The sequence below is a fragment of the Grus americana genome, chromosome 1 (genome assembly GCF_028858705.1).
Source record: "Grus americana isolate bGruAme1 chromosome 1, bGruAme1.mat, whole genome shotgun sequence".
Taxonomy (NCBI): Eukaryota; Metazoa; Chordata; class Aves; order Gruiformes; family Gruidae; genus Grus; species Grus americana.
The window spans coordinates 87,746,340-87,762,791 of NC_072852.1; the positions used below are offsets into that span (position 1 = coordinate 87,746,340).

The following is a 16,452-nucleotide window of genomic DNA, read 5'->3' on the forward strand; positions in this document are numbered from 1 at the left end:
GCCTTTTGTTTTCCTCCCCTTTTTCCCTAAGTAGAAAAAAGATTAATATTGTCTGAGGTATAAGAGGTGAGCATTGGCTGAGATATCAGAGACTAATCAGAGTGGCCTTGGGAAGAGGAGACATTTGAAGCAAGTTGATGTCTAGTTAAGGCATAAATAAAATTTAGGATGGTAAGGAGTGACTCTTACCTGATAGGGGAAGCAATGTCATTGGGATAAAGTAGAGGAACAGAAACCGTATGGCTGAGTGAGGGACTAGAGGTGATGGTAGGGGAGGGAATGACTGTGGTTAATGGCTGTGTGAGTTTGCGTGCAGAAAACATGCTCCTTATAGCTTGGACTTTAATTTAACATCCCTGAACATGCAGGTCTATAACGCTTAAAGCTCATGTCCTGTTCTGCTGTGTCCCCAGCCATTTAATCTTGCCTATATCCTTGCCCCAACAGCAGTGTTTGGGCAGGCAGCCAGTTGGGAGACCTGATTTGGCCTGAAATGATCAGTGATTTTTCAGCTGGCTCAGCTCATCACTGGCTGACTGGCTTGCTGCCTGGTCTCCTGAGTACCGACATAAGGAGTAAGGGAGCTTGCTTTTGTAGGGCAGCTAAAGCCCTGAAACTTAAAGAATGATTTGCACAGAGATGGTGTGGTGGGTTGACCCTGGCTGAAGGCCACGTGCCCACCAGAGCCGCTCTCTCACTCCCCTCATTCACTAAACAGGGGAGAAAAGGCATAACGAAATGCTTGTAGGTCGAGATAAGGACAGGGAGAGATCACTCACTAGTTATTGTCACGAGCAAAACAGACTGAACTTAGAGAGGGAATTCATCTAATTTACTACTAGGCAAAACAGAGTAGAGGAATGAGAAAATAAAATCAACTCTTAAAACACCTCCCCCCACCCCTCCCATCTTCCCGGGCTCGTCTTCACTCCCGGCTTCAACCTTCCCCCTCTCAGCGGCACAGAGGGACGGGGAGTGGGGGTTACGGTCAGTTCATCTCACGGTGTTTCTGCTGCCTCTTCATCCCCAGGGGGAGGATTCCTCTCATCGTTCCCCTGCTCCAGCATGGAGTCCCTCTCACGGGGTGCAGACCTTCAGGAGCAAACTGCTCCAGCGTGGGGTCCCTCCCACAGGGTCACAAGTCCTGCCAGCAAACCTGCCCTGGCGTGGGCTCCCCTCTTCACGGGTCCACCGGTCCGGCCAGGAACTTGCTCCAGCGTGGGCTTCCCACGGGCCACAGCCTCCTTCAGGTGCCTCCACCTGCTCCAGCGTGGGGTCCTCCATGGGCTGCAGGTGGAATCCCTACACCCCCTCATCCTTCCTCCATGGGCTGCAGGGGACAGCCTGCCTCACCATGGTCTTCACCACGGGCTGCAGGGGGATCTCTGCTCTGGTGTCTGGAGCTCCTCCTCCCCCTCCTTCTGCACTGACCTTGGTGTCTGCAGAGTTTCTTACATCTTCTCACTCTCTCCGGCTGCAAAAGCTCTCTCTCTAAGTGTTTTTCTTCTTCTTAAATATGTTATCACAGAGGCGCTGATTGGCTTGGCCTTGGCCAGCGGCGGGCCCGTCTTAGAGCCGGCTGGCATTGGCTCTATCAGACACAGGGGGAGCTTCTAGCAGCTTCTCACAGAAGCCACCCCTGTAGCCCCCCCGCTACCAAAACCCTGCCACACAAACCCAACACAGATGGTGACCAACACAAGGAATGTAATTATAATATCCTTCATTACATAGGCCAATATTCCAACTATTATTGTTGATCATATTATTAATGCTGCAGTCATACACAACCAATCTTTAATTTAATAAATCAGCAGCATGTGTGGACATACAAGCATCCTTCACATGCTAGCAGACTTTCTACAGAGCCACTAATTTTCTAGCCATCAATGACTCACTGCAGCAACACCAGGGAAGCTGTGTTCCTGTGCACTACCTGGCTGGTCATCAGCAGAGGGGACCCATGTTGATGGTGGGCAACTCTTACTCCTCCAGTGGTATTTTCTTAGCCATCCACACAAGTGGACTTATCTACCTTATCTGGGCATACAGTGAAGGCAGTGTCATCTCTTCCTCTAACTGGAAGTTGGGTTTGCAGATGGATCCCCTCTGAGTCTGTCAGAAGAACTTCTCAAAGCTTAACCTGCCACGGCTTGTGCTTGCATCAGTGATCTCTGCTCTAGGTGTTGTGTGGGTTGTCTGGTCAGTTCATCTATCTCACCATGATTTTATCCAATAGTCCTCAGTTTCCAGCAGATCCTTGCCTTATTGCTGTTGGCTTTGACTGTTTACCTCAGAGATCTACAGTTAGTTTCGTTTCTTGTTGTACCAGTCCCCTTAAAGCTACAATTTACACATTTGTGTCTGGCAGGGTCTGTTAGGGAAGGCTGTGTGGACTCATCCATAGAGGGAAGATTGCTCCTGCTTCTTTACTCTTGTTAGCTTTGGCTGTTATCTGACCCCACCATCAGCTAATTCAGGGAGCTAACTCCATGCAAAAAACCTCAGAACAAATGCCCAGGAGAGAACTACCAAGCCCCCAGATAGTCTGTGTTAAGACCCTCAATCAGTTCACCAGCCACTGACAAGTGCCAGAGCTGGTGCAAGGTTGAGTTGAACCTTTCACTTGGCAGTAGCTAGGTATTAATCAGCTTAAATATAATGTGAAACTGTAGCAGGAGTCTCTTTTTTTCTGCTGCAAGCTGATATGTGTGAAACCATGTCAAGGTATTTTTCTCTTCCTCTGTTGTTGACCTACATAGTAACTGATAGCAGGAGGCTGTCATCCTCTGTTAGCTCGAATGGTGGAGTCTCATGTGGATGTAAAGCTCCAGCCTTACCATTTTGAATCACTAGGATGTTAAAATGATTGTCATAATTTTTAGTGATTGCTGCTTAGTTTCCTTAAAAAACACCCCATAACCCCAGACATTTCTATACAGCAAATGTATTTTGGCACACTACTTTTCTTGTGTCCCAAGCTCTTAAGGTTACTTACTTGACACTTTCAAAAGTCAGCCAAATATTACTGCTCACAGTTGGTGTTTAACTTTTTTTCTGATTGTTTGAAACTAAGTAAAACTTTCAAGCCCTGTTCTTAACAAAATAAAATCAAGTTAATAACATAAAAGTGGGTTAATAGAGGTGTTTACTTGTTAATTGTGTTGCTTGAAGAATTTACTTTGGTCTGTTTTATGGTTTGCTTGGTATTTTTTTCAAAACAGGAGTAGACCAGGAGTTACCTTCTTTCTACTGTTGTTATTCCTGGACTCACATGTTTAGTGTGGGGTTTTTGGAGGGGTTTTTTTGGGAGGCAAATTCTTTTCAAGTGTGTCCCCTGTTTCATTTTAGAACAAGCTTATAATGTCTATGTGGAATGTCACAGAAGCATCATCTGTTCTACCACATGTGGAGAGTGAGACTATCCTGATATATTAAGTATTTAATATGTTTATATTTAGCACTTCCCATTGCAAGGAATTAATGCAGCTTTCTCTGTGACATTCTTACATAGTGATTTCAGCAAGCCTTTGATACCTAGTGGAGGAGTGTGTGCAAGCTATATCCTGTGAAGATAAAATCCTGTTTCTCTTTTGCTTAAAAGTTCTCTCATATATTGTTGTTCCTGTATCTCAGGTGAAATGTTAGGAAACTCTTCACAGCTTTAGTCGAACTAATATCACATGTTCTGCTATTCAGCTAAACTACCTGAACAAGAGCATGCTATAATCAATATATGTGCTAAGAAATTCCTTTTCTTTATTATGTGGGTATGCAGAAGGAAAAGAAATTTTTCAGCTGGCTAAGGCTCCTACTTTCAACTTCTTCAATTTCTGGAGGCTATTTGTGTCCTTTCAATCACTCCTGAAGATTTTGTACATGCCTCCAGGAACTTTTTTCATCCTCTGGGAGTATCATGTGCAAAAGGGGGGACTGGTAATTCTGGGAGCGGAGAGGATCAGGAAGGAGGGGAGAGCAAGGACGCTGTGTGTAATGCACATATATGATTGCAGATCCTTCGTTCCTTCATTATTGTTTCTGTCCCTGTCTCCTTCCAAAAGTCCTGTACAGACCTAAGGTTATGAACCCAGCATCCTGTCTTGGCACAACTCTCAGGCAACGTAGCTAGTACAGAGGGTGAAGGAGTAGCAAGTCAGTACCGTAGTGCTGAAGATGTAGTGCAAGCTTCAGTAGAGCATATACTGGAACAGTTGCTGGTGTTGTACAAAAAAGGACCCATGATTCATTTTCTTCAGGTAAAAAAATTATATAAGAATTGCATTTTTGAAGAACCAAACCTTTTCACTCCAGAGAATTTTGAAATGTTGAGTAGTGGAGGAAGTGCTAGTTCTGCACTTGCACATGCAACTTTAATGTGGCTCTTCATGTGCTCAGAAGGGTAAGAATTAAGGTGTAGTGGAAACCAGTAATCATCTTGGTTTTCAAGTGTTTGAATCTAGTTTTTGAATCCATAATTAACCATCTAAGTCTGACTAATTTTAGGATTGTGTTTAATATTGGGCAGCTTAAGTAGGACTGTGTTTTTCCTGGGAAAAAGTTATCAAAGGAGGTTTGTTTTTATCATTGTGGGGGGAAAAAAGTGTATATATTTAATTTTATATAGAATAAAGAAAAATAAACAACTTTTGTAAAGATTGTAGCATGATGACCTCTGAAAAAGATGAGCTTTGAGTGGTATGGAAAATAAAATAATGCTTCAGACTCTGCAGCAACTTTTGGGATATATGTCAAATCACAGAATGCAGTACTCTTATTTTCCTTCCTGGTTTATGTTGCTGGGTTTGTCTCTTTGTTGGTTCTTTTTTTTTTCCCTATTGGAAATTTATTTTTTGGCAGTAGTAGTAGAGTGGACATAAATTAATATTTAAGACCTTAATTCTGTGCAGTGGGGGTGCTCTAGTTCCTTTTATTTCTGCTTAAGCATATGCTTCAGTATCTGATCTGTGCCATCAACATCAGCAGGACTGCTTTGTCCTACGTGTAAATGTGCTTATTTGTAAAGATGCCTTCTTTAATAGGAAGCAGAGATGATGCACTGCTCTTGCATGAGAACTCAGTTCTATATAATTGCTTTGTCAGTGTCACAGGACCAGCTATGTATTAAATATTCTGCCTTCATCAAACTGTCTTTTATATCAATAAATAATAGAGCACGCAAAATGTTTGTCCATACTGTCTTAGACTTAACTGTGGTAGAGTGTAAATTAAATACCCTGATATGTTGCTATATACATATCTAAACTTGTATAAAGCAATGTTTCCAGCTACCTAGAGTGGTTCAGAGTAGAAAATTCTGTTGTTTGACATTGTTAATTGTAGTAGGCTTCTGCAGTTTTGAATTAATATTATACTTCTAGATTTGGTGCTATTTGAATCCCTCATCAAAATAAAATCTCCATTTCCAGATGTTTGTTCTTACTGTCTTGCTCACTTTTAACTTTTTTTTTTTATCCTACTCAATTCTCTTGTTCAATAATTATTTCCTTTTCTGTTTCTTATTCTTATGGTCTGTATGTATCTTTAACTCCTGCTTCTTGTAAGGTCCTTCCATGTTAATTACTTAACTGAAAAAAAAGATCTGTCTCATTGGTGTAGTAATTGGAAAGGAAGATCTGATGCCGCAGTTGGTATGGTGCTGGGAGACAGGAAGCTATTTTTACACAGGGCAGGTTGCAACATTCTTGTCTTTCAGGTTTATTGATAAAACATGAGGAGATCCTAAATTTCATAAAATTTTAATAAGACTTAGGCTTTTCAGTGTTCTTTTTTAGAACTAAGAATGATTCCTAAAAAATAAAACATTTTTTTTCCTCTATATTGGCATTGTAAGTTGTTTGACAATCAGATCTAAGACCTTGTTCTGCAGAGGCTTAATATTCTGCACAGAAGTAATTAGCTGCAGCTGTTAAATTAAGTTTCTTTAATCAGCAAAAATTCTGAAATAATGCCTACTTTTCATTATATGTTAGTGCCTTGAGGCAAATCTAATTGTATTCTTTTTTACATCGTATAAGCAGAAAGGATCTAAATGAGAGATGTTTGATAGAGCTGTAGTGATTGAAAACTCTACATTGTTGAACTTCATGTATCTACTTCTTTTCCTAACAAAGTGTTTCAATACCTGAATGACCCTAAGACACTAAAAACTGAATGAGTTTGCTTATATTTAGTTGAAAACTTGTGTAAAGCATTATGTGTAATTTATATTTGCTCCTCACTACTGAAAGTTGCATTCACTGCAGTTGTAGTCTTAAAAAAAGTATCATATTTCTTCCCGAAACAGTTGATCTATTTCTTCTGAAAATCTGTCTCAACTGATACTGTAACTACAAAACGAAGAAATTCCATGTAAGCTTAAAATGCTTATGCAGTCTCTAGTGACCCTTCTTAGCATTGTCAAGTGCCTTGCCACTAATATCAATGCAACTGTTGGAGTGCTTGTAGAAAACATCTGCCTTTCTTCACTAGTAAAACCTAAGCCGACTGTAGCAGCTGTGACAGTGCTTTCAGGTCCCGAGAAAGCCATTGACTTGAACTTGGCGTCTTCCTCCTTCTCTGAGTTGATGCTTGGGACGTGGCCGCTGTAGAGAGAGGTGAGGAACAAATGTCTTTGCTAACGGTCACAGCACTTGACAGAGTCTCAAGAGAAAAAAATTTCCCAATTTTGTTTGTGTTAACATTCATAATTTAGGAAGCAAATAATGCTCTAAGGATGACCCCTTGCCTGCATGTCCTTTTTTTTTTTTTTCTTCAGAAGTTACATGTGTTCCAAATTTGATTGTGGAATCTGTACTGGTTCGTTTTTATCTGGAAGATATGTTTCTTACTTATTGTAAAAGAAAACGAGATGTCTTATGCTAATGCACTTTATTAATGAAGTATTTCATTGGGTATATTGCCTTATGAGGATTCTGGCTATGTTCAAAAATCTTCTAAAAGGTATCTAGCAATGCTAAGGAATTTTTTGGCTTTTAGTTTTGCAGAGGACTTGTTCTTTATGCATAAAGAGATGCGCTTTGACTCTACACCCCCTTGTGCAAGTTCTGTGTTTTTTAAGTTGTCTTTAAATTTATTCCCCAAGAGCTTTGCCTCATTCCAGAGCTGCTTCCAAGGGCCTTGCCTAAATTACAAGAAAAAGGAAAACAATTGGGTATAGACGGATACAGGAGTAACAGCAAGCAGTGTCCTTCAGTGATTGGCATGGCAATCAGCAAATTGAACATATTGGACATCTAGAAGTGGCCATGTTTTCTTTCCGTTGTGCCTAGAAGAATACCTATAATGCATTACAGCTTTTGCAGAAAAAATACAGAAAGACAACGTAAGGAGTTAGGTGGATTGTCTTCCTAACAGAATTGCTGGATGAGCAGAACAAGATCATTAAGCTCTGAGGGCTTCTAACTGTACGGGTTAAGAAAGACTGCATTTAAAATACATGGAAAGAAAGCAGAAAAATTTAGGTGTAGTCAAGTTCTAGGAAATGGGAAGAATGCCCAGACACTGGCAATCTGGGCAACAGAAAAGTTTCCACTGCTGAACAGTGGGAGGAAGATTAAAAGTTAAGTTACAGTTCATTTGACTTGAAGGTGACACCCAGCTATCTACAAAGAAATGTCAGAGACTGAAGTTTTGATTTAGACAAGAGAGCAGATCTGGAACAGGATCTGTGTGCTTCCATCACAGAGATGAGAGTTTTTGAGAGCGGTGCTGAAGGTGGCTGAAGGCCCAGATTCTTTGTCCAAGATTTGACTGCAAAAGAGATCAGTTAGGGACATCGCACAGAAGTGGAAGTAACTTTTGTTTGGAGGAGATGTACATTGAATTTGAGGGGGGGTATTTAGGATCAGAAGAGAGTGTCTGTGTCAGTGAGTTAGTTCTCTCCTCTCCCTAGCATGGTCTGAAGAAGTTCAGTGATGAAAATGAGGAGGACTGGTGTTCAGAGTGGTGGCTATGCAGTTGTAAAAGACCAAGGAAGCAAGCTAGCAGAGCCTAAGTTGGTATGAATAATAGTAAAGGAAGGCAGGAAGTAGGAACATGAAAAAGTCAAGAGGAAGTGTGATAGCAAGAGGAAGATCTTCTGAAACTGGCTGGAGAGGGATAAGAGGGCTTGAATAAGGACTGTCTTGTGTTCCTTGTATTGGAGGAGCAGTTTTCTTGTCAAACACAAATCTAACCACTTACTGGAAATAAATTCTACTGTCACCTTTGTCTAAAAGACACCACTCAAGGAATCTGCAATTTGGGTTAATTTTCTGGGCAATGAGGGGCAGTAGGTAGATGTCCAGTGTCCTTGTGTCATGAATGTGTATTCTGCATATACTAGGAAAACATGATGGGGTTGTAATATGTGTGGATGTTATAAAATTGTGTATACTGCAAGACTGGAAGGAAAAGCAACTTTTGTAGTTAAAATGTGAAATGTCTTTTAGGCACTGACTCTCAAAGATTTTTTTTTTTTTAATAAAATTAGTGCCTATCTTTTTGTTTCACCATGTCTCTGAAAGCCTCTGGTTGAAGATGAAACTTGACAAAAGGGTAAAAGTTCATAATTTCCACACAGGGGGTTGTTTCTGGATGACAGATTTACACAAATATTTATGTACTTTAAGAGTTCTTGTCTATCCATCTGCTGAAACTCCAAATGATAATAAACTGATTGTCCTTTTGCTACACTGACCCTGCTTTTTAGTTGAGAGAACAGTTGCTGATGACCAGTTTTCTTTTCTTGACTCCGTTCTAATTTTTATTTCCTTTTTTGATCTCAAATCTTATGAAGAATTTTTGTGGTTTTTTGCAATTCAGTTTCTAAAGAACATGTGTCACAGCAGATAGGAGAGACTTTTAACATAAGTCATTGTCTTGACAAGTGAAGCTTTAGTAGCTGTTAAGTTCAGGAGGCTCTCTATCTTGTGCATAATTAAAGCACATTAAGTTTCAGTTAGTGATTTGGTTATCAAGCGTTATAATTTGTGGTGTTTTCTGAATGACATTTAGACTGCTTGTGGACACTTCGAGAGTGTACAGTATTCCTGCATAAGCAGCTGCAATAGTTACAGTGATCGTTTAAAAAAAACTTGCACCTGTTTCTAGTTTCACATTCTAATTATTAGGTCTATTTATGGTTCTTGCTGGCAAAAATAGTCTAATCACAGATTCTTTTAATCATATTGCTTGTTTTAAAGTAGCTAATGCTGTAGTTTCATGGTACTTGAACCTCTGTCTTGAGACTTTAGAATAAGGTGTTGGACTGAGTAGAAGGAAGCAGCAGCTTTCTGTTAGGTAAAGTTTTTGAAGATTTACTCAAAATACTTTATTTTAAGAATTTGCTTATGTTGCCTAGAAGCGGAGCGGGAGGGTATAGTTGAATAGGGAAACTGTTTGACACATTTTGGTATATGTGTTTATGCTGGGATTCTTTCCAATCTTGTATTTCCTTTCCTTTCCTTGATCCTTTCTGAGGTCTTTTTTTCTTTAACTCCAAGTATTTGAATGTAGTGCTATCTATTGCATTAAACTGTTGCTGACTCTTTCTATGCTGGATGGGGAGCTTGTTGGTGTTTGGGGGGGCTGATGCTCATACATTTCCAATCTTTTCATTCTCTGAACTTTATTCTCAATTTTCACTTAGTTTTTGTTGCTTAAGAACTCAGAAGAAATGTGGTATTGGTATTTAGGGGTGTGATTTTTCTTCCATTAGGGTCATATACTTGAATATATTTGGTAAAATATGTCTTCAGCTGGAACATAGAATGTGACATTTCTTGTAGCTCATGCTGTCCATCATTGGTAATTGCATAGAGAATATCTGTCTGCAGAAGAAGCTCTTGTACTATCTCCTGTAAACTCCCTCAAATACCTGTTGACCTTTCTCTTCATCTTTCTGTTTTCTTATGTTTGTCTCAAAATGTCACTTCCTGGAAGACTTGGAGCTGATCATACAGTTAACGTTAGAATTTTTCATCTCTATTGAGTCTCTGTGTCTTTTCTTCAAACACTTAAGTATTCTGCTGAGTGAGTGAAGGAAAGTAGACTGTCATTCAAACCTCCTTAATGACTCTAATTGGATTATAGTGCTGTAGAAATCAGCAGCTTTTGTATGTTTATATAGTGGTTCCTGCAGTGTAAACAGATGTGAGTTCAAAAGTTGTTTTCGAATTTATGGCTGTTTCATGCAGTTTGAATCTAGAAATAGATGAAGTTGGTAGAGTGATGGAGCTTTTATTATTGCTGTTGTATGCAGCACCTGAGACTGAGAATTTAAAGGAAAGGTAAAGGCAAAAACTTCATGGCACTTGATCTTGATGGTGCAAAATCATGGCAGTGCACAGAGCACATCATCAGTGACTTGTTTTAGTGAGTCAGGCTCGCTATAACTACTCAAACATTGTTCATCTTTTTCACAAAGGGGGATTGTATTTGGAGATGCACGTGTTAACCATGGGTTTTACCAAAAATGTTTCTATTTGAATAAAACACGCTTATTGTAAAGCATCCTCTGCAAATTAAGTTAATGTGTACATACCTTGAACATCTTTTTAGTAAGGTCTGAGACATGTTGTTACCCTGTTTTTCTAAAAATTCAGATTTTTCAGTGATGGTTGATCCTTTGTAAAAATAATTTAAATGTCTACTAACAAAATGTTAGTAGATCTAGTCAAAGGTAAAGGCTGTCACTTGCCTTCAAAAACTGAGTTTTGAAAATGAGAAACATACCTCCAAAATACATTATTCCCCAACTGAAGTATTTTGATTCTTATACATTCAATAACGCTTCCTATTTCTCATTCTCTGTAAGCCATCTCTTTGGCTCCTGTACCGCGTGCTGTCTCTTGGTAAGAACATGACTGTGGGGATTTATGTCTCGTTCCGGTGACCTCATTCTCATTCTTTCTAGCTGCATCTTACATAGAGCCCTTTGCTAGCTTTGGAAAAGCTTTCCAGACTACCGACCTATGGTTTCAAATCTTCCAGTGGATAGAAATTTTCAGCTGCTTTTGTTACTGAATCAAGCACATTGCTGCCACAATAGAATGTGAGTAACTTTTACAGGAATACAAGAAATTTATTTTCCCCCGTGAGTCAGAAGTAAAAGTTATCCTAAATGGTATTACTTGTATTTTTTCTCTTTAGACTGGTCTTTTGCCACTTCGAAAGTTTTTGCCACCTTTGCTCTACAGCTGAGGGAGAGATGGACTGTTACTGTTAAATAGTGTTAATGATCTTAGATTTGATAGTCAAAGTGAAGAGCTCAGTCCTTCATTTTTTTTATTGTTTGGGAGAAATATGAATGTGATGGGGGTCATATTGAGAAAAGTGGCTGAAGAATTTCAATTTGAAAGCCTTTTAGTCAGTGCCTCTGTTAAAACATTGCATTGTATTTCTGGTACTAAAATATTGAAAGGTCACAATGCTACTATATTTTTTTTTTTCAAATGCAAACCTAACAGCACTTAAAAATGTAAGGGCTAATAAAACATTCTTTGTGTAACAGTGCATTTTGCTGAGAGCATTTCTGTTATAGTACCATGGTTTTCCCCCTGCACGCTATGCATGTTGGCCTGTAAACTGGGAAATTATTTTACGGGATGACACCAACTGATGTCAGACTTCGTCAAATTGAGAATAAAATGTGTGCCTAAAAAAAGGTGTCTGTTCCAGTCTTTAGCTTGGGTACAAAAGCTCAAATAAAGAGGTGTATACATTTTAACTTATAAACATCCAGTATATTTTTGAGGTAGCAGTCAGGGCTAGTACAATGGGGGAGTTGAACTGTGAATTTCTGGAACTAGGACCTTGATTTATTGCACTTTTACTTAAAATCAAGTCTCCTTAGGCACAGGACTGTAACAATCATAAACCTTGTGTAAAACGGACCAGTCTGGTGGGATTGCTCTGATACTGTTGTATCATAACTCTATGCAAGTTAGTTAATTATTAGTTTCATTCTTTGACCTTTTTTGTAAAGGTGAAGCAGTGCTCTATAATAGACATGATGTGATCTGGATCTGTGAGGTTAATAAAACCAGTTCTATTATACTTGCAAAGCTCAGTAACATCTGTCCATATCCCCAAATATTCCAAGACAGCACCCCAGTGAGTTACTTGAAATTTGTTTGAATCTCTGGAAACGTTATTGGTTTATCATAGACTTTGTCAAATATTTTTAATAACCTTTGTAGGAAAAATATCCCAATTTAAATATGTAGATATGTTCATATTTTTGTTGTCAATGTTTGTTTAACAGTTGTCAATCTTGTGTTTACTTTTTCTGTAAACTTTGGATTGACTTTTAATTGCAGTTGGACTAGATGATCATTGTAGGTCCCTTCCCACTGAACTATTCTAATTCTCACATTTCAAATGGTGGCTGCTCTTTTTCATTGGTACATTTTCAGTATACTGGAAAAAAACGCATGGTGTGGGTCACATGTCTCAGTTTCTCCTAAAAGCAGTTAGGCTAAGCTTGTATTTCTTTCATGGCATGCTGCTTGCCGCCTTTTCTTTCCGTTATCCACCATCTGCTCCTTAATGCTCTTTGAGGAAAAAGTATTTTTGCCTAGGGGAGGGAGTGTGTTGTTTTTTCTAACTAGGACTTGGTTTAAGTCCCTACAACTGTTTTGGCTTATATTGACCATTGAGCAACTCTATATTTTAAAGAAGCTTGAAAAGATTGTGTTATATTGAGTCTGATGTGTATCTTTCTGTTGCCTTGAAATATTTTAGGGCTGGAACAGGCCATTTTTGTCTGTTGTTAGAATAACCTCTTGTTTAACCCAGGCTTTAAAGCAGCACTTTTCATTTTGTGTGTCAATCTCAAAACTTTTGCTGATCATTGATAATGATAATGACGGAAGATTGTGCTTAGAACCAAGTTGATGTTGGTTTTGTTGATAGCAAGCTTCAAAACCATGCTTTACTAAAAGCTCCTATGTTCCTAAATGACTTTATAATTAACTCTGCATTTAACTTGTGAGGTTTATGGACTGTACTGATTAGAACAATGAGTTCTGAATTCAAGACAAAACATGCTGTGTTGGGGTTTGCAGCTCTTGCAGCTCAGACCTCATTGTTAATAAAAGGAGCGGCTGCAATTTTTTTGTAGTGGTTACTTCAGATCTTGGAAAGTTGTGTGATGTATTTATTGTGCAGAAGGCGAGGAGGAGCCCTTCTGATTTATTTTTTTTAAACTGAATGATTGGTAGATGTGCCTCTGCACCCGTCCTGTAGTTGAAGTACAGGATGTAGGGCTTTTCCTCTCTGAAGTCTTGAGTAGACAAGCGAAGGTGCTGAGATACAATCTAGAAAACCTCTGTGATACATTTTTTCCTACAGTAGTATTGCTGATGTGCGCACTGTTCTTTTGGGGTTCATGGCAAACATAGTGTAGGATTGTTCACGAATGTAATTCAATAAACTTGTCTGAATCATTAGAATTACTTAGAGTAAACGAACTTGGTATGTGGCTTCTGTTTTGAAGCTGCAGTTTGTTTATAAGCAATGTGTTTTTAGAAATGAGATGCTGACTAGCATTTGTGTCTCTAGAGAAGAAGAGGAACGTCTGAGAAATAAGATCCGAGCAGATCATGAAAAGGCTCTGGAAGAGGCTAAGGAGAAATTGAAGAAATCACGTGATGAGATTCAAGCTGAGATTCAGACAGAAAAGAACAAAGTAGTGCAAGAGTTGAAAAAGAAAGACAGCAAGCCACTGCCCCCTGTTCCTTTACCAAATCTTATAGGGATAAACAGTGGAGAACCAGCAGACCCGGATATCCGAGAGAAGAGGAACAAAATTAAAGAGGTAAAAACAATGATGATGTGGTCCTACCCATTCTTGTATCTGATAGCAGTTATTTACATGGCGTTTAGTTGCTGTTATGATTTATATTGAAAAGAAAGACAGGACTACAAATCTTTTTAATAAACAGTAAACCAAAAGTGCACATCAAGTATTAATGAACATCAGCATTATTGCATGTTTTTTCCTGGTGTTGGCGTGTTAATGTTTCACTGGATAACAACTTAAAAATTATTTTAAGGATTTCTTCAACTTAGTGGTATGGGTTCAACGTGAGTTTGGCATTAACACATGGAACAGCAACTTTAAAGCAGATGCTGACTTTAAGATCCATTCAAAGAATGGGATATGTTAGTGTGTCACAAGATATTTTAAAATAATGTTTAAAAAGTGGATTGAAAAGACAGGGGAAAAAAAGACCTGCTGTTAAAATTTGCCAAATTATCACATGCTTTTCAAAATAAGTTTTTAAATGGGTCTAAAAAACTAGTGGTCATTTATATAGATTGCCTCATTTATCTGTAAAACATTCAAACTAAGATGTTGCCTTAGGCTTTTGGTTCTGTGGCAGCCTCTGCTATAGGAATTGCTGTTTCTGGAATTTTACTTTGAATATTAATGATGACTAGATAAAATCCACTCATAAAATAATGAACAACTGCTTATGATACATGAGTGATATAGCATAGAGCTGCATCACTATTTGAATCTCAAATAGCAAATCCTTCCCCGGAAGGTGTGCCTATACTGTTAGTGACTACTGTGGAAGCTCTTTTTTGACTGAGAGGTCATGTGGAATATTGGACCCCCTTGATCCTGCTTGGTTAGGGCTGTTTCCAAAGGACAGCACCAAATTGTGGATTTCAAAAGGCTCTACTGCTTTTCAAAACTGTTGCCTCAACCATTTTCAGTGAGAATATATACACAGAATCTTGCTTTTCAAAATGTCTTATGTAGGGTAAAGATGAACGGTGAATGGTATGGTCATGTAGTTGTCAACACTTCTTAACTTCAACTACAGGTTACTGTATTTAAATACCTTTGAGTTTGCCACTGATGGATTTAATGAATAGAATAAAATTTAGTTGACCAAGTAATGTGGAAGTACTGAGCGCAGCTAACAGTGAAGAAGTAGCTGGAAAAAATCGTCAACTAAAGGTCTTATAGATCAATCGTGGAATTGGAGGGAGGGTTGAAAATTAGTCTTTGCATTTCTGATGTGGTTTTGTTAGAACATAGACTGAGAGGAGATGAGAAGCTGTAGGTTAATACAGAATGGCCATTTCCTTGTTGACGTAAGTAGTAAAGTTTGGACAAATCTTGCTGATCTATACCTGAAGGTAGAGCAATTTGTGAGTAAGGAATCCCAGGTAGTTTAACTAATAGTTCTGGTCATCCTTAGCTGCAGTTGACGCAAATCTCGTGCTCTAAAAGGCTTACTCCTTTTTTTGGTGATCAGCCTATGCGTGAGTCACACTAACAAGCTGTCTTTTTATTGCATAACTTGTTGATGGCTCTTACTGTGGTTTCTGAAGTGACGTTTTTTCATAGCCAGACCGGGAAGATTTTATGTGACTATGTGTTAGGTGGTTACATACTTCAGTTAGGATAATAATATCTTTGTACTAAACAGCCTTCAACAGTGTGACCACCATGTTTAACAGTCCAGGATTGTACTAATGTGACTGAACTTTCTGTATTTCTTGTGTGAATTGCCTTCGTGGAGTCAGTCTTGTTAGTACTGTGGCTACTGGCTGATCTCTAGAATTTTTAAATTCTTCAATGCAGGTCATCATTGCTTCTATAGCTAGATGGGTGAAGGGGTAGAATACAAGTGTGGAAGATCTGCTAGTGAGAATGGACAAAAGGTATGCTGAAGAACCCACTGTTGGTGCATCGTCATTTTTGTTTGGCTTCTGTGTTTACTTCTGGATTTTGGCATCTGTTATGTTGCAAGGAATGTAATGTGGCTGAGATAAAACATATATTGGCAGTGTCACATGAATAATATTTTGCCTGAGACCTGTTTTTGACAGCATCAGATGTATCACAGAAGGCTGCAGTGATTCTAGAGATGCAAAGTGCATTTTGAAATATGCTATGATCATCACCGAAGTCTTATCTCACTGTTTTTTGTAACCAGTGTAGACCAATACAAATAGCATTTGTAGATGAGATAGAGACTTAGTGAAAAAAAAACCAAACCAAACAACCCAAAAAAACCCCACGTTCTAGGAGTCAATATCTCTAACATGAGTCTACACCTATCTTATGTAGCATCTCTGACATGCAAGACATTATGGTTGCCTGAGACCAAAAAAATAGCACAGGGAAGCTCCTAGCTCTTTGGAGGCTGCATATCTGGCTTCAAAATTCCAGGTGGTCCTGAGAGAGGATTTGGTTCATGCCTTGGTTGACTTTGAAGTGTCCTGATGCATATTTAAGGAACTTCACTCTCACAGAACAGCTTTAGACTGTTTAAATTCATAAAATGAATTTGTACAGCCTATTTCACCTAGTATCAAATGGTGAAAAACTATATAGAATTAGGCTGATTGTTGGGGACTATTTGTAACATGCACTTGGGTCTTTACAATTGGGAGAAAGACTGGAAAACTTTCAAACGGAGATCTCAT

General features: G+C 38.9%; 1 protein-coding gene across 2 annotated transcripts in view; it reads left to right on the top strand.

Moving 5' to 3' along the window:
* The window catches only part of MAN1A2 (mannosidase alpha class 1A member 2), a 163,621-nt gene that overhangs the window by 18,550 nt on the left and 128,619 nt on the right, over positions 1-16,452 (top strand). For both annotated transcript variants that reach the window (XM_054813961.1, XM_054813962.1), the window contains exon 2: positions 13,564-13,819. In XM_054813961.1, coding sequence (XP_054669936.1) covers positions 13,564-13,819 — 256 coding nt within the window. The remainder of the gene's footprint in view (positions 1-13,563; positions 13,820-16,452) is intronic.